Source organism: Neltuma alba, unplaced genomic scaffold, assembly GCF_004799145.2.
Source record: "Neltuma alba isolate B1F8T4 unplaced genomic scaffold, ASM479914v2 tig00003187_pilon, whole genome shotgun sequence".
In the NCBI taxonomy this organism is placed as follows: domain Eukaryota; kingdom Viridiplantae; phylum Streptophyta; class Magnoliopsida; order Fabales; family Fabaceae; genus Neltuma; species Neltuma alba.
The window spans coordinates 331,132-345,763 of NW_021633178.1; the positions used below are offsets into that span (position 1 = coordinate 331,132).

General features: G+C 38.3%; 1 protein-coding gene across 1 annotated transcript; it reads left to right on the plus strand.

The window, feature by feature from the left end:
• Nucleotides 1-6,001: 6,001 nt before the first annotated feature.
• Nucleotides 6,002-11,346, plus strand: LOC114740868 (exocyst complex component EXO70A1). The gene is made up of 11 exons (XM_028929113.1): nt 6,002-6,228; nt 6,526-6,621; nt 6,855-7,060; nt 7,623-7,856; nt 8,223-8,361; nt 8,441-8,653; nt 9,209-9,414; nt 9,902-10,099; nt 10,192-10,291; nt 10,847-11,082; nt 11,173-11,346. Exons 1-11 carry the CDS (start codon nt 6,070-6,072, stop codon nt 11,288-11,290), a joined length of 1,905 nt encoding a protein of 634 aa, XP_028784946.1. The 5' UTR covers nt 6,002-6,069; the 3' UTR covers nt 11,291-11,346.
• Nucleotides 11,347-14,632: the final 3,286 nt, after the last annotated feature.

Sequence of the window (14,632 nt, forward strand, 5' to 3'; positions counted from 1 at the left end):
TTGCAAGTGAGGTTAGATAATTTACAACATGCATAGATATATTTACAATTAAAATTAGTCCATTTATATATTACCTTCTTCACCTGAAGAATGTGTTTGGGTGAACAAGTGTGGGACAGCCCATTTGCAAGTGGGATTAGACAATTTGCAACATACATATATTTATTTACAACTGGAATTAGTCCATTTACATGTCACTTCCTTTACCTGAAAAAGGTCTCCGTGAATGAACAAGTGTGGGAGCGCCCATTTGCAAGTGGAATTAGTCAATTTGCAACATACATACATTTATTTACAATTAGAATTAGTCCATTTACATATCACCTCATTCACCTGAAAAAGGTGCCTGTAAGTGAATAAGTGTGAGAGAACTCATTTGCAAATGGGACTAGTCAATTTGCAACATATACACCTTTATTTACAACTGAAATTAGTCCATTTACATGTCACCCTGCAATAAATATTATGAGGGGCAATAGTGTCATTTTCTTTGTGGAATTAATATCAGTTTGCCCCCTTGGTCCTGCAGTGAAGTTTCAGAAAGTTTTGGGGGCTCTTTGAAATTAATTGTCTTCTGCGGTCCTCCAGTGAAATTTTCCCTTTAATGTTCCCCTCTCCTCCTTTTGCTCCCCTCTAAATTTGGGGTTTTTTGAAGGGGAAAGAAATATTATACCTCCTTATGACTAAAGTATCCATATTATTTTTTACATATACCAAGTTTACCCTTTTATTAAAAAACCCTTTTTTTTACTTCTATTTTCTTTTCAGCTGCTAATTTTCTCCCATTACTTGCTTGGCGTCTGCTCCTCTAGCCTGTCCGCCATTGGTGTTGCCAACTGCTTCTACCTCTTCCCACATCTTCGTTCAGGCAAGCTAGAGTGATACCTTCGTCCATAATTCTTTGCGGTTTTAAAAGCCTCTTACTTCCCATATAATATTGAACATGAAATTGTATATGACATTGAATTCATTGTTGGAGTTCTTTTTCCCTGCATATTTTTTATTCTGATTAATATTTTCGCTGGTATGAAGGAAGAGATGAGGTGTAGGAATGAATCAGTGCAACAACATCAATTCATTGTTTTTGCTGGTATTGGTCTGTGTGTCCATATATATATATATATATATATATATATCCACATGTTGATTTAATTTCAGATGCCATGTTTTCCAATTTAATATGTATAATAAAAAATTTTCATGGTTTTCCAATCATGTCGACTACTTTTTCTTTTGATTTTGAAGTTTGAACATATGACAATTTCAACATGCACATGTATATACACAAGCGCGCGCGCATATATATACATCCATGGATACTTGAAGTTTTTTACAGCTGCCATATTTTCCTTTGGATATAAATTAGCTTTGGATTTTTAGTTTTTGGAAATAAAGCACATGAGGTTGCTACATTATCTAATTAAGGATGGAATATTTTAAAGCTTGTTGCATAAATTTAAATATAATTTACATAATATGCTTAAGATTATAATTCACTTCTTTGATTGGCATTTATTTTGATCTATGATATAAATAATATAATAAAATAATAAAGAAATCTAACCCAAAAAAAAAAGGGCATATTTGTTTATAATTAGTTCTTCTCCCCTTCCTCCTGAACTAAACATGAAACATCCCCTCCCCTCCTTTCCCCTCAAACCAAACAACACTCAAAACCTTCCCTCACTTCTACTTCCCTCCCTTTAATTAACCTTCCATTCCCTCCCTTTGATTGAACCAAACAAAGCCTTAGTTAGCTGACATGATACTAAAAGTGATTTTTTTTTTAAAAAAATTCAGTTAAGAAAATATGTCTAAAAACAAATTAAATTGATATTTATATTTCTCAAATTGGAGAGTAACTCCTAAATGGTCTTGGAGTGGGGGGTTTTGGAAAGTATGGATAACTCAATGTCTGACCATATCTCTTGTTTTATCGAGGTTCCTGCATCTTACTTGGGAATGTGAATATCTCCATTTCAAAATTAATTATACTAAATTGTTTTTTAAATAAGTACATGCACCAACAGCGTGATCACCATATAATTCCGTGATTTCATATGCTTCATTCCAATCAAAACTCCTCCGCCCCCAGATAATCACAAATTACAAACACGTGTTTTTCTAGTAAATAAATATTCTGAACATTGCTTTATAATAATGCACCCGGAGAATGATTATTTGTCACATTAATTATTATTTGGTGCTTAATTACCACAGTTATCATCTCATTGAATATATTTGTGTAGTAAAGAAATACGAGGAAATGGGATTCTAAATTCTAAATTTCTAATATTGCCTTACGGAAATTGACTGTCCTATTTTAATGTTTTTGGTTATATGATACTATCTCCGATTCTAATTATAAAACATCATTCATAGTCTGCAAATAAAGTCTTATAATTAGAATAGTAGGTAGTATTGTAGTAATTTTTATAGTGCACTGTTTTGAGTAAAAAAGGAAAAAAATGACTGGCAGCCTGGCACCAACCAACAACAGTTTCAACTTGGAAGCCTTGAAGGTTTTTTGATCTCATGAGAGAGTTCATTTGTGCAAAAAGACAAAACACTTAAAAGAGAAAATACTACATACGCATATATGAATCAATTTCCCTTTTTTTCCGCCTCACGAACACATGTTTTGGCATAGAAGCGTAACCAAAAAAGGAAGAAAGCAAGATAGAAACTGACAGTTTGGTTATTTTTCTCGAAAAAAAGAAAGAAAAAGGGGGAGGCATGCGGTAGGAGATTTGAAAAAAACAATAAACAAAGGCCACGTCCAAACAAGGACTAGGATGCTTCCCATGGTTTCTTCTTGCAAGAGAGAAGAGAACTGGGAACGTCATCTTCACACCAAACCCTTATATAATCTTCTCTTTCTGCACTACACTCCACTCCACACTTATTACTCCTTCAATTCCCTTTCCTTCGATTCTCTCTTCTCTTCATCTTCCCCACCTCATGGCGGACCTCACCAGGCACAATCCTCCATCTCCACCCCAGATGCAGCCATGGCTTGTTCCTCTCCCAGTTCCCCTCCATCAACTCTCCTCCACTTCTTGCATGGCCCAGATATCTCCATTCTTTCCCCGATTATTCAAACTCCCTTCAATTTTCCCTGCAAGCCCACCGCAGGTTCATTTCGTCGCTCCCTTCTCCCCTTTTCTCTCCCGTTCGTTCGTTACCATTATTTATTGCGATTCGGTTTTCAGGGTTTCACTCCACCGCCTGTGTTCGCTTCAACGTTATTAACGACGCCGTATGCTATTATCAACAACTATGGCGCCTACCGTTTTGCCCAGTCCGGTTGCGGAATTTATGGTGCTGGAGGGTCATGCTTCGTCGGACCTTACGGGTATCTGTACCTTCCACCCATTCAATTTCAGCTAAAGGTGATGAATCATATTGGTTTGCTCTATCTCAGGACGTGCATGCTTGCTTTTGATTTGTCTTTTTCATCTTTTAATTTAGCAAACTGATAGAGAACCGTTCATTATTGGCATGATGACTTGAAGACTTATGGGCGTCTGCAAAGTGGGACATCAATGGGACAGCATCAGGAGCAGCGCAACCGCATTTCGCCGTCTCGACCGAGAATCGCGGAGCTGGAGAGCCGCGGGACGGGCGTGTTTCATCCTCCAGATGCCAACCATGGAACCAGAAACAAGAAACGCAGAAGGAAAAGAGGTGGTTAGTGTCCCTATGTACGCGTGTGTTGTATATATCTGTTTTTGGCCGTATGGTTCGTCACGCATCTCTATATCTGGGCTATTATGATTGCCTACTTTAACCATTATTATTGAGTAACGCCAAAGGGGGTTCACATTTTGAACAAGGCTACTTTTTCAAACCGTGCTACGTTATTCGATCATGAACAGACGCGTGAACATATATAAACCCATTCTTCCTGGATTATTAACGCAGGAAAGAGGAATGAGAATGGAGGGGTTGAGGAGACAGCAGGAGAGGGAAGCAGAAGGTGGAGGGAAGAGGAAGGGTCATTAGAGCAGCAGGGGGAGGAGGAATGGCGTCAATCTCAAGCGGACTATGACGAGGTGGTGCTGCCCAGCGAGTGGCCTTACTGATCATTATCCAGTCTGTTCTCTCCATCCTATTATATATGCACCTCGTAATAATTCTAGAGCAATAAGAGATTCATGTTAATTTATTGACTCCATCATGTTTACATCCTCAAACTTCTTTAATGAGTCTCATCAGTTCCTTTCAAGATATCCGCTCTTATGCGTGTGTGCGTGCGTGTTCCTTTGATATTATTGTCCACATGTTCATCTCCCCCTCTACATATATCCGCCGTATTTGTGAATATCATTAAAAGCCAAGTTATTCAAATACATTTTATTTTTTTCCTGGCATCATACTCGGGTACCAAAAAAAATAATTAAAATAGTATTACTTTCGGTCCTTAATATAAGACTTTGTTTGAATTTTATTTTTGTCCTAAATATAAGACCCCAATTCACTTTCTCTCTCATATTTATACATTTTTTTTTAAAGTAGTCCTTCAAACAATGATAGTTCTAGTCAATACACTTGATTAGCAATGATATTTTAGAAAAAACAGCACCTATTTAGGACAAATAACCAACTCAACTTACTTCTTTAATCTCTTCAAATTAGTCAATTAACTCTTATAATTAGGATCATTACATTTTATTAAGGAGAATATATGTTCACGACTTTAATTGGCTAATGAACGTCAAACGAAGACTCGGTCACTGGACATTCAATTTTTACGATTCTTCCCATATAAAAGCCCTTTGTTTGATATTAATTTTCTAATTAAATTGTTACGGGCAGAATGCCCCGCATAAGTTTCGAAAATAGAATTTTGATGTATAATTTCCTTGGCTTTCGCGTGCTGAAACTCGCACACATCTTATTTACAATCCGTGACCATGTTTTGAGCATCATGAACAACTGAATATCCCGGCCGGCTCAAAAGCATTTATTGTGATTTAATTGATCATCTCCACGAAGAGGTTTTAACAAGATAGTACACCTTCAAAACAACTACCCGAAGTGATCACGAAAAACATTTCTTAAGAAGTGATTTGTATTTTAAAAACCTACATAATCATATTATGTCAACAATTATTGTAATTATTAACTATAATAAATAGCGATATATAGTGGTACAGTAATACTATATGTTATGATCGATGGTAACGGGGCATGCTTTTGCTTCTATCAAATGTGCGTGAGCGTCCTTCAGAATTTTTTTTTTTTCTTGGGCCAATGCGTCCTTGAGATTAAATGCCTTGCTTCTAAAAGATGGGACGGGAGGTTGCGGTGGCATTTCAGTGCTTTCCCCTTTGTCATGTTTTATTATAGTCTCACCTTCCGAATTAAATCAATTCTTCTAAGATCGCAATCTTTTAATTATTAGCAGCATCAATTCATACTACCAGCCGATTTCTTTTGGCCAAAATTATTACCAGCCAATTCACAACTTGAAAATATCAGATGCTACTGATAATATTTATTTTTATTCGAAACTAGTACCCTAATTATCTTGATCTTCTCACGAATTCAATATAAATTTCTTAAAATTAATTTGAAAATCAAGTCCTTGAAACATTGGCAGTCAAGAAAGTTCATTATTCTAGATTTGTGACAGTCCAAACTAGAATACAAACTTTGCCTTTTCCACTATTAACTTGGAAGATTAAATAAAAGAATACACAACACCCACAAAATAATGTTTCTTGACGTTTAAACATCGAAGTCACGTCACTTGTCCAGATTTATAATATGAAGTGAAAAAAAGAAACGGTAGAGAAAGGTGGCTCGGAACCACAAGGGGCCCCACAGGGAACGCAGAGGGCTTGATTCCATATATGACCACCGGACCCGCTAGTTGGCTCGCGTTATTCTCTTCAGCGCCTTTGGGTTCGTTCCCGCGGGAAGGACGCAAAGTGGAATAGCAATTGACGAATTTCGAAATAGAAGGGATTTGGCGAATATTGGATCAAGCATTGCCCACTCCTATCTTCGTTTTCCTTGAGATCAAACAAGGACGGGAAAGTGCGAGAAAATCCGGCATGAACAATGGGGATACCTCAAGCAATGGATTTTCTCAAGGACAGAGCAGCATTTGTGAGGGATTCACTGCATAAGAGTCAGACCATTACCGACAACATGGTCGCCATTCTCGGTTCTTTTGATCACCGCCTCTCCGCCCTCGAGACCGCTATGCGTCCAACTCAGGTAGGCTTTTCTCTTCCTCTGTTTTCTTTTCCCGCCATCTATGGAAGGTGTTGTGGAAGGTCTGTACCGAATGCTCACACTTAATTATTGATTCCTACATTTGAAACAGTGTTTGTTACGAGGTAAAGCGTATGGAGGTGTTCTGACAAGTTGTTCTTCCTAACACTGTTTTGTTAATCCCTGTTTTTTCTCTTTTTCTCGACCCAAGATGATCTAGTCGGCGATTTCACATGGATAAAGAGTGATTAGGGTTTTACGTTTTTTTCCTTTGCCTTAATACATTCTGGCATTTGGTAGATAAAAACACATTCGATTCGAAGGGCGCATGAAAACATTGACAAGACACTAAAAGCTGCTGAGGTCATCTTGATGCATTTCGACCTGTCCCGCAAGGTAGGCCTCTATTTTTGTTTATACGTAATTCACACAGCACACACCCACACTTACTGTACTCACACCTCACTCCCCCAAGTTAAGCCTCTGCTTTAATATATGCCTGCATGTTGCAGACTAGCTAGTGACGATCGATGAGTAGCATTTATTTTTCTCTTATGATTTTCATCTCAATCTTATCAGTAGCTAAATGCTACAAGTTTTGGTGATCTTTAATCCAAACTCAATATTAGGCGGAGGCAAAAATATTGAGAGGCCCACACGAAGATCTTGAAAGCTATTTAGAAGCAATTGATCAGCTTAGATCCATTGTCAGTTTCTTCAGCAACTACAAGAGTATGAAAAATACAGATACAGTCCTGAATCATGCGAACAACTTACTTTCTAAAGCTATCTCGAAGTTAGAAGATGAGTTCAGAAATCTCTTGACAAATTACAGGTCACATTTCTCAAATTTACGTAATCTTTCTCTCTTCTCGTCCTCTCTCTGCATGCATTCAAAAATGCTGATTTATAAGCGTTTCGTTGTGTATCTCTGCAACTTTTTAATCTGGAAAGAACCAAATGATATAGGAGAGATGTGTTTAAGACTTTAGACAAGGACCAAAATTATACAGTCTGTTACTTTCGCTTGTTTTTGTTCATGTGTTTAATTTTTTACCATTAAACTTAAAAGCTAATTTCCATAAGGAGGATTCCTTGTAATTTTAGAGAGAGAGATAATTGCTCTTTGGTTTCGATACTATAAAGGCACTCGGTATGATCATTTTTTATCTGCAAATCCTTGCAAAATTCCAAAGTGTAGCTTAATTTCCTACATATTAGTGCCAACTGAACTGTAAAATACCTGATTTATTTCTCACTAATTAACTATCTTCTTCACGTAAATATTGGTCCCTACGCAAGCCTCATTTTAAAAACTGGAACGACTTCCGGTGTATTTTTGAGTTCTAAAACGTCTATCATGACAAAATTTTAAACAAACTGAGTGTGAATTTCAGCAAGCCTGTGGAACCTGATCGCCTTTTTGACTGCCTGCCAAACTCTCTGAGGCCTACTGGTCAACAAGGTGAGGGCGGTGGCAAAGGTCATTCCGAAAGCCAGAAAAAGACACTGGAAAAACCCGTTTTCACACTTCCGACGCTGATTCCACCGAGAGTTCTGCCTTTGCTACATGATTTAGCGCTGCAAATGGTTCAAGCCGGCCATCAACAACAGCTTTTTCGAGTTTACAGGTAAGTTCGTCTCTTCTTGTCCATGCAATAGAATGAGCCTTTTTACTTTTCAAGTTGAAGCTGGGGGATCTCTTATCAAAGAGGTTGGATATCTCCTCTTTATTTTGTCTAATTCTTGTCTTCTGGACTCTTTCACTGCATAAAAGGATCTACACCTACACGTACATATGCGTCGCGTGAATTTGGTTAATAAAATTAACCTTTGAGGGGGGGGGGGGGAGATTATCAGTAATTTTTGTAATTACAAAATGGCAGTGTGTACTTTGTTTCCAAAGCTGTTGTTTGCATTTCATTGGAAAAAGTATGCATACGCACTTCTTTCATATTCTATTTAATCATAGAAACTGTGTGATTCCAAATGTGCAGGGACACCCGCGCTGCAGTACTGGAACAGAGCCTTAGGAAGTTAGGTGTAGAGAGGCTCAGCAAAGATGATGTTCAGAAAATGCAGTGGGAGGTTTTGGAGGCTAAGATTGGAAATTGGATTCATTACATGCGGATTGCTGTAAGGATGAATGTGATATTTCATTTTATCTGCTCTTGACATTTTTTTCCATTGCATCTTTCTATTTTTGCTTGAACAGGTCAAATTGCTATTTTCTGGGGAAAAGAAAATCTGTGATCAAATATTTGAGGGGGTTGAGTCGTTAAGATCTCAATGTTTTGCTGAAGTTACTGCTAGCAGTGTGGCTATGCTTCTTAGCTTTGGAGAGGCAATTGCTAAAAGCAAGAGATCTCCGGAAAAATTATTTGTTCTTCTGGATATGTATGAGATAATGAGAGAACTTCAATCAGAGGTATAGTCAGTTTATATTTTAAGACAAAAGTTTACCTAGTTTCTTTTCAGGTTTCGATTTTGAATCTAATGTCACTAGCTGCAAGGGGTCTGATAAAATATTGAGGCTCAAGATATCATTATTGTTATTACTTAATGCTTTTAAGTTATCTATTTGGCTTTGATGATTCCTCAGACGGACCTTATATGAAGAAAATGTGTTATTCCTAGACCAATGAACCCGCAAATTAAAAACTTTTACCAGACCAGCCAACCAAGTCAAAGCAAACAGGGAGTGAAAAAACTGCGATCTGACAAGGGAAACTATGGACATTAGTAACATCATTTATAAAATTTGCACCATGAAATTGGAATACGATGTAATAAGAAGTTGCTAAAACCGCCACCTTAATGTTGTCTTTATGCCAACGGTAAGCTTATGCTTGACATCGTTGACAGGAAAGAGGTGAAGTGATATTCGTTTTTGGGCTAGGAAAGTGGTTAGGGACGCTTACCTTTGAAATTTACTAAATATATGTTCTTTTCTCTCTCTATTTTCATGGTGTATGGGAGGCAGATTGAGACAATTTTTGGAAGTAAAGCTTGCATGGAAATGCGGGAGACTGCATTGAGTTTGACCAAGCGGCTAGCTCAGACAGCCCAAGAAACCTTTGGTGACTTTGAGGAAGCAGTTGAAAAGGACGCCACTAAGACTACTGTATTAGATGGAACTGTCCATCCTCTAACTAGCTATGTGATTAATTATGTGAAATTTCTATATGAGTAAGTGACCACTTTGCCTCTAGGTTTCCTGAAGCCGGTTTTTGTTTGTTCATAGATTTATGTCTTTATGGATATATGTTCCCTTTTCCTATTCTTTTTTTTCATTAGCTATTTTCTGCTATAGTTTCATGGTCATGACTCATAAAATATGGCAGTCGATCCTATATTATTTACGTCCTTCTATTTCTCTTAGTTTTTAGTCGTCATATAATTTGGAAAATGTTCACTTCCTGAAGACAGTGTTTGTTCTGTTTAGGGGTTTTTAACTCCTAGCATATTGCATTTAAAATTTGGATGTGCTATCTCATTCATTCCAACAATGGTAGCCTTTGCCCTTCATATATTCCCTCGTGAATTTGTTGATTGAGAGTACTTGTAAATTATTAGCTCATGTTTCCTGTTTAACATACATTGTCTTTTCCAGTTCTGCTTGTATTTGAGTTTTAACTTGTGTTTTCTCTTCCCTGTGGGCACTGAATGTGCACAGTTATCAATCGACTTTGAAACAACTTTTTCAAGAATTTGATGCTGGTGATCCAGAAGAGCAGTTAGCATCTGTCACAACAAGAATTATGCAGGCACTTCAAAATAATTTAGATGGAAAATCAAAGCAGTATAAGGATCCCGCATTGACCCAGTTGTTTCTTATGAACAATATCCACTACATAGTGAGATCTGTGAGAAGGTTTGTTGCACATTTTCAATAGTTTTTACCCGGCATAAAATTTGAAAGGTGAAATTTCTATCTGGATCCGTGACCATTCTGAATACTTGCAGGTCAGATGCAAAAGAAATGTTGGGGGATGACTGGGTGCAAATACACAGAAGAATTGTGCAGCAGCATGCAAATCAGTATAAAAGAATCTCTTGGGCAAAGGTCCATTTATTCAAATTTATGAATCTTTGTGCCGGAGTATCTCTTCTATTTTCTGATCACACTCTCTCTCTCTCTCTCTATCTTTATCTCTATCTATCTATCCATATAATTATATTATGAGCATAAATTACATAATTGACATCTTGGTTAATATCTAGATATATAGCTTCATCATACTTCTCCTCTAATTTTTTTCTTTAATTTTGAAATTGTCATACATTTGTTCCACCGAAGGAATCAAAATGTTAGTTTTTTTTTTAAATACTTTTTGTCATATAATGCATTATTGTCAAATGATGCTGTTGTTTCTTATATAAAATGCTGATGGCTCGTTGTTTTTGAGTTGTATTGCAATATGTTTGTTGATTCTGCCTGATGTCTCGTTGGCTCATGATTCTTAATCAAGCTGTTTTATGTATTTACTGGTTTTAGGATTGCAGTCCTTATCCCTTAAATGGGCGTCATTATGATGATAATTAGAATAATGTTGACTTTACCTGAGGTTGGTTGACGAAGGTTGACATAGTCAGTAACTGCGGATTTATGATCCTGCAGATATTGCAGTGCCTCACTGTCCAAGGAGCTAATTCATCAGGTGGTGGAGATAGCAATAGTGGAGTTTCCAGAGCTTCGATTAAAGATAGGTTCAAGACTTTTAATGTTCAATTTGACGAGCTTCATCAAAGACAATCTCAATGGACAGTTCCTGACAGCGAGTTGCGTGAATCCCTAAGGTTGGCTGTTGCTGAAGTACTTTTGCCTGCCTATAGATCTTTCATTAAACGTTTTGGGTACGTTTTTTTGAGGACGTCTTTTGTTTCCAGTTTTTTTACTCGTCTAAGATACGCCCCGTTTCATGATAATGTATTTTAAACTTTCAGGCCTATGATAGAGAATGGCAAAAATCCCCAGAAGTACATTAAATACTCTCCGGAGAATCTCGAGCAAATGCTGGGCGAATTTTTCGAAAGCAAGACGTGGAATGAACAGAAGCGGTGAATTATAGCATACTTGATTTTAACATTCTAGGCACTTCGGCGCTTACCACGATTGATCAATAATAACAAAAGCGGTAAATTGTAGCATACTTCATTTCTCACACTTTTAGGCACTTGGTTTGCTACGTTTGATCAATAATAACGTAATCACTAATCAGTATGTTCTCCAATCGTATTCAAGTGCTCCTTTCTTCGTTCCCCTCACACTGGCCATGGCAACGTCAATCTTTTTATGACCATGAAATGTTCTTGTAAAAAATTACTCATATGGCCTAGATTAACAAATTAAACATAAATAGGCTCCAAAAATTGTTATTTATAAATTGAATTGCATCATTTACAAGTCAAATTTGTAAAAAGATAAATTTCCTATAACTTGTAGTATTTTTTTAAGGGTAATTCTCCCATATTTCAACGTCTTGAAAAGAATCATAATCATTATACAATTCATGCTAAGACATCATTGGTATTAACGCCTAACACAGGAAATAAAGGGGAAAAAACAGGGGATGACCTAACTTCTACCCAATTTTTTTCCCAAAAAAAAAAAAGAGGGAAAAGAAGAAATAACAAATAATAGCGACATATGAATGAACGTAGAGGATCAAATATCGGTCAACTCTTACACAGGTATTGCAACAATTGCTGTTTGCATGTCTAAAAGAAGACAAATCAGAGGGCGCGGTAGCCGTGGAGCTTGCCCGTCCAGGCCCAACTCTTCTCTTTCTTGTCAAAAAGAGAGAGAGATAATCTGCTAATACCCGAATATCCTTTAACACGGACCAGCCACAAAGGCTCACGCAATTAGTTTCAATGAATGTTATTTATCATACCATCGCCCAAAAAACTTCAAACTTGGCAATTGTACACATTTGCATGCTAAACAGGGTATGGTTCCTCATCGTGCAGTCTTCTTTCCTCGTCTGATTCCATATATTCTTTCCCAAAACAAACCCGTTCATTCAGAATATGCTAAACTAGTTTGGCATTCTATCTTGAACAACTTCATTTCCTCCGAGTAGGGGAAAGATCCAAAGGCGAAGCAACTCTTTAAATAGAATAAGATAGGATGCAAGTCTCGTGAACCGCTCCAATACGGTAGAATTGGTTGTGATTAAAACTGGATATTCCCTGTAGAAGATGCAACTCTGACTTGAGTAGACTCGACCTCCCCTTACTGGTTGGAATGCGCATATATGGGAAGCCGGAGGCGGCCAATGCGGTGATTTTGATATCGTGAGATCAAAAGGTATAGACAACTAATTTTTCAATTTCATTTTAAATATCTGTTGAAGTAATTCGAAATCATCAGAGTTTAATTGTTACCTTTCGGGGAGAAAAAGGATTGATCTGACACCGTGTCGAACCTGGCTGTTTGGCTATTGACGAATAACTAAAAATAAGTAAGGAGGAACAGAACAGGGCACCAATCACAAGCAACGGAAAATCAGTTCGAAGACATCACAATGACTGATATTAGCTGTAGCTGATTCAACTCCTTACCTTACCCATGCGACTAACTGAAGTGGTTATCGACAACTATGTCCTAAACAAATTCGATTTTCTATTTAATCCTGTTTCCCACATCAAAATCAATCACCCCACAGTAAGTAACCAGAGTCGAACAATTTCATTCCAATCTCTGATAACAACCACTGCTTTAAACCATACGATCAATCACAACAATAACAAGATCAAATGGGTTCGACGGCTGAGTTCACGCCTCTGCCTCAAGACATTGAGAAAGGAAACATCCAACTTCAAACGCAGCGACATTCCCGTTGCTGGGAGACGGCACTTCGATTGGCCTTGATGGCATTGTTCATGCTTGGCGTTGCCCACCGCCTCGGGCAATTAAAGACCACGCAGCCGCCGCCTCCCCCCATCCCACCCACGTTCTCCCTCAACTCGCTCTCTGTTCCTCACTTCAGCATCTCCGACGGCGAGTTATCCGCCTCTTGGGATGCCAACGTGACCGTCTCCGATGCCCTCAACCTCACCATCCAACGCCTGGACGCCTCCATTTGGTACGAGGACGATGAAGCACTCGCGCGGATCGGTCCCCTGAATCCCCAATATTTGGGCCGAGTGCCGGAGCAGGAGAAGAGGGTGAATTTGAAATTTAAGACGACGGGGTGGGAGAAGGATCAGCCTATTGTAGACGATAAGGTGGTTGCAACGATGGCGGAAAATAGGCAGAGGGGAGTGATCAGGTTTAGTTTGAAGATGAAGGTGAAGGGGGAGCTTAGCAGCGGTGAGTGGGCCTTGGGTTTCACCACGTACCCAACCTGCCCCGATTTGGAAGTTCAGTTTCCTTCGCCGGAAATGGGGGGCGCAGCCATGTTGACCCGAGGCAAAGCCACCTCTTGCTCCGGTTTGACTGAATGGGGTCATGTCCAGAGCTTGTTGTAGATAAACAATCAAAATCGTGCGTCTAGCTGTACGTGTTTGTCTCAGGAATGCATTTTTTGGAATTCATTTTATGAATAGACTCATCTTTCAGAAAATTGAAGTTGAAATAAAGGAATGCTTGGATTTGAAATGCATGGCTAGCTAATTGCTTGGCCAGCAACCCTTTTGCAATGAACCGGACTGCTTGCATGGACTCTGCGTCTCTACCTGCATTCATTGGATTATCAGTGACTATAAAATTCCCAAATGAATTAACAGGAAAAATTGAATTATTTCCGGTTGTGTTTGACCTTTGGCTGCCATAATTAATCACATAAAATCCAAATAATTTGTTAGCAGGGCTCTGGCAACGACGTGCTTAAGCTTTCTTGCATTTCTTGCGATGGGCTTCTCCTTTTTGCTTTGCACGAAACCAGAAGGCTATTTGCGTCCTTTTCCACCCTTCCAATTTATTTTCAAAAACGCGGCCAATACTTTCATACTTTCATTGCGCGTTAGTGGGCCGAAAGTGATGTAAAGTGTCAGTAACTCTTGATCTGTATAGTATACACATGGGCTGGGTGAGAATTGAGATGAGATCTCATTATTCACCCAGTAAGAATTATTCAATTTTCTTATTCCCCTTTATCCAATAAACAGAAAAAGTAAAACGTTGTGCGACGGGGAAAAGCAAATGAACGACAACGGATGAGAAGCAGGGCAATTAGGGTGTCCTTGAAAACAAACTTGAAATGAGAGTGTAACGATAATAACAAGTTAGTCTGGGCATCATAATCAAATCACGGTTCAAACACGAAGGGTGGTAGAGCCTCATAGGCGATGGTCCTAAGGTTAGGTTTGGTTGGTAGGACAGTGCCTTCATCCTCATTAGTGCTCGCTTTCATTATTTTCAAATACTTGGTTTGTGCTCGTTGGAAAAGTCGCGTTCCCA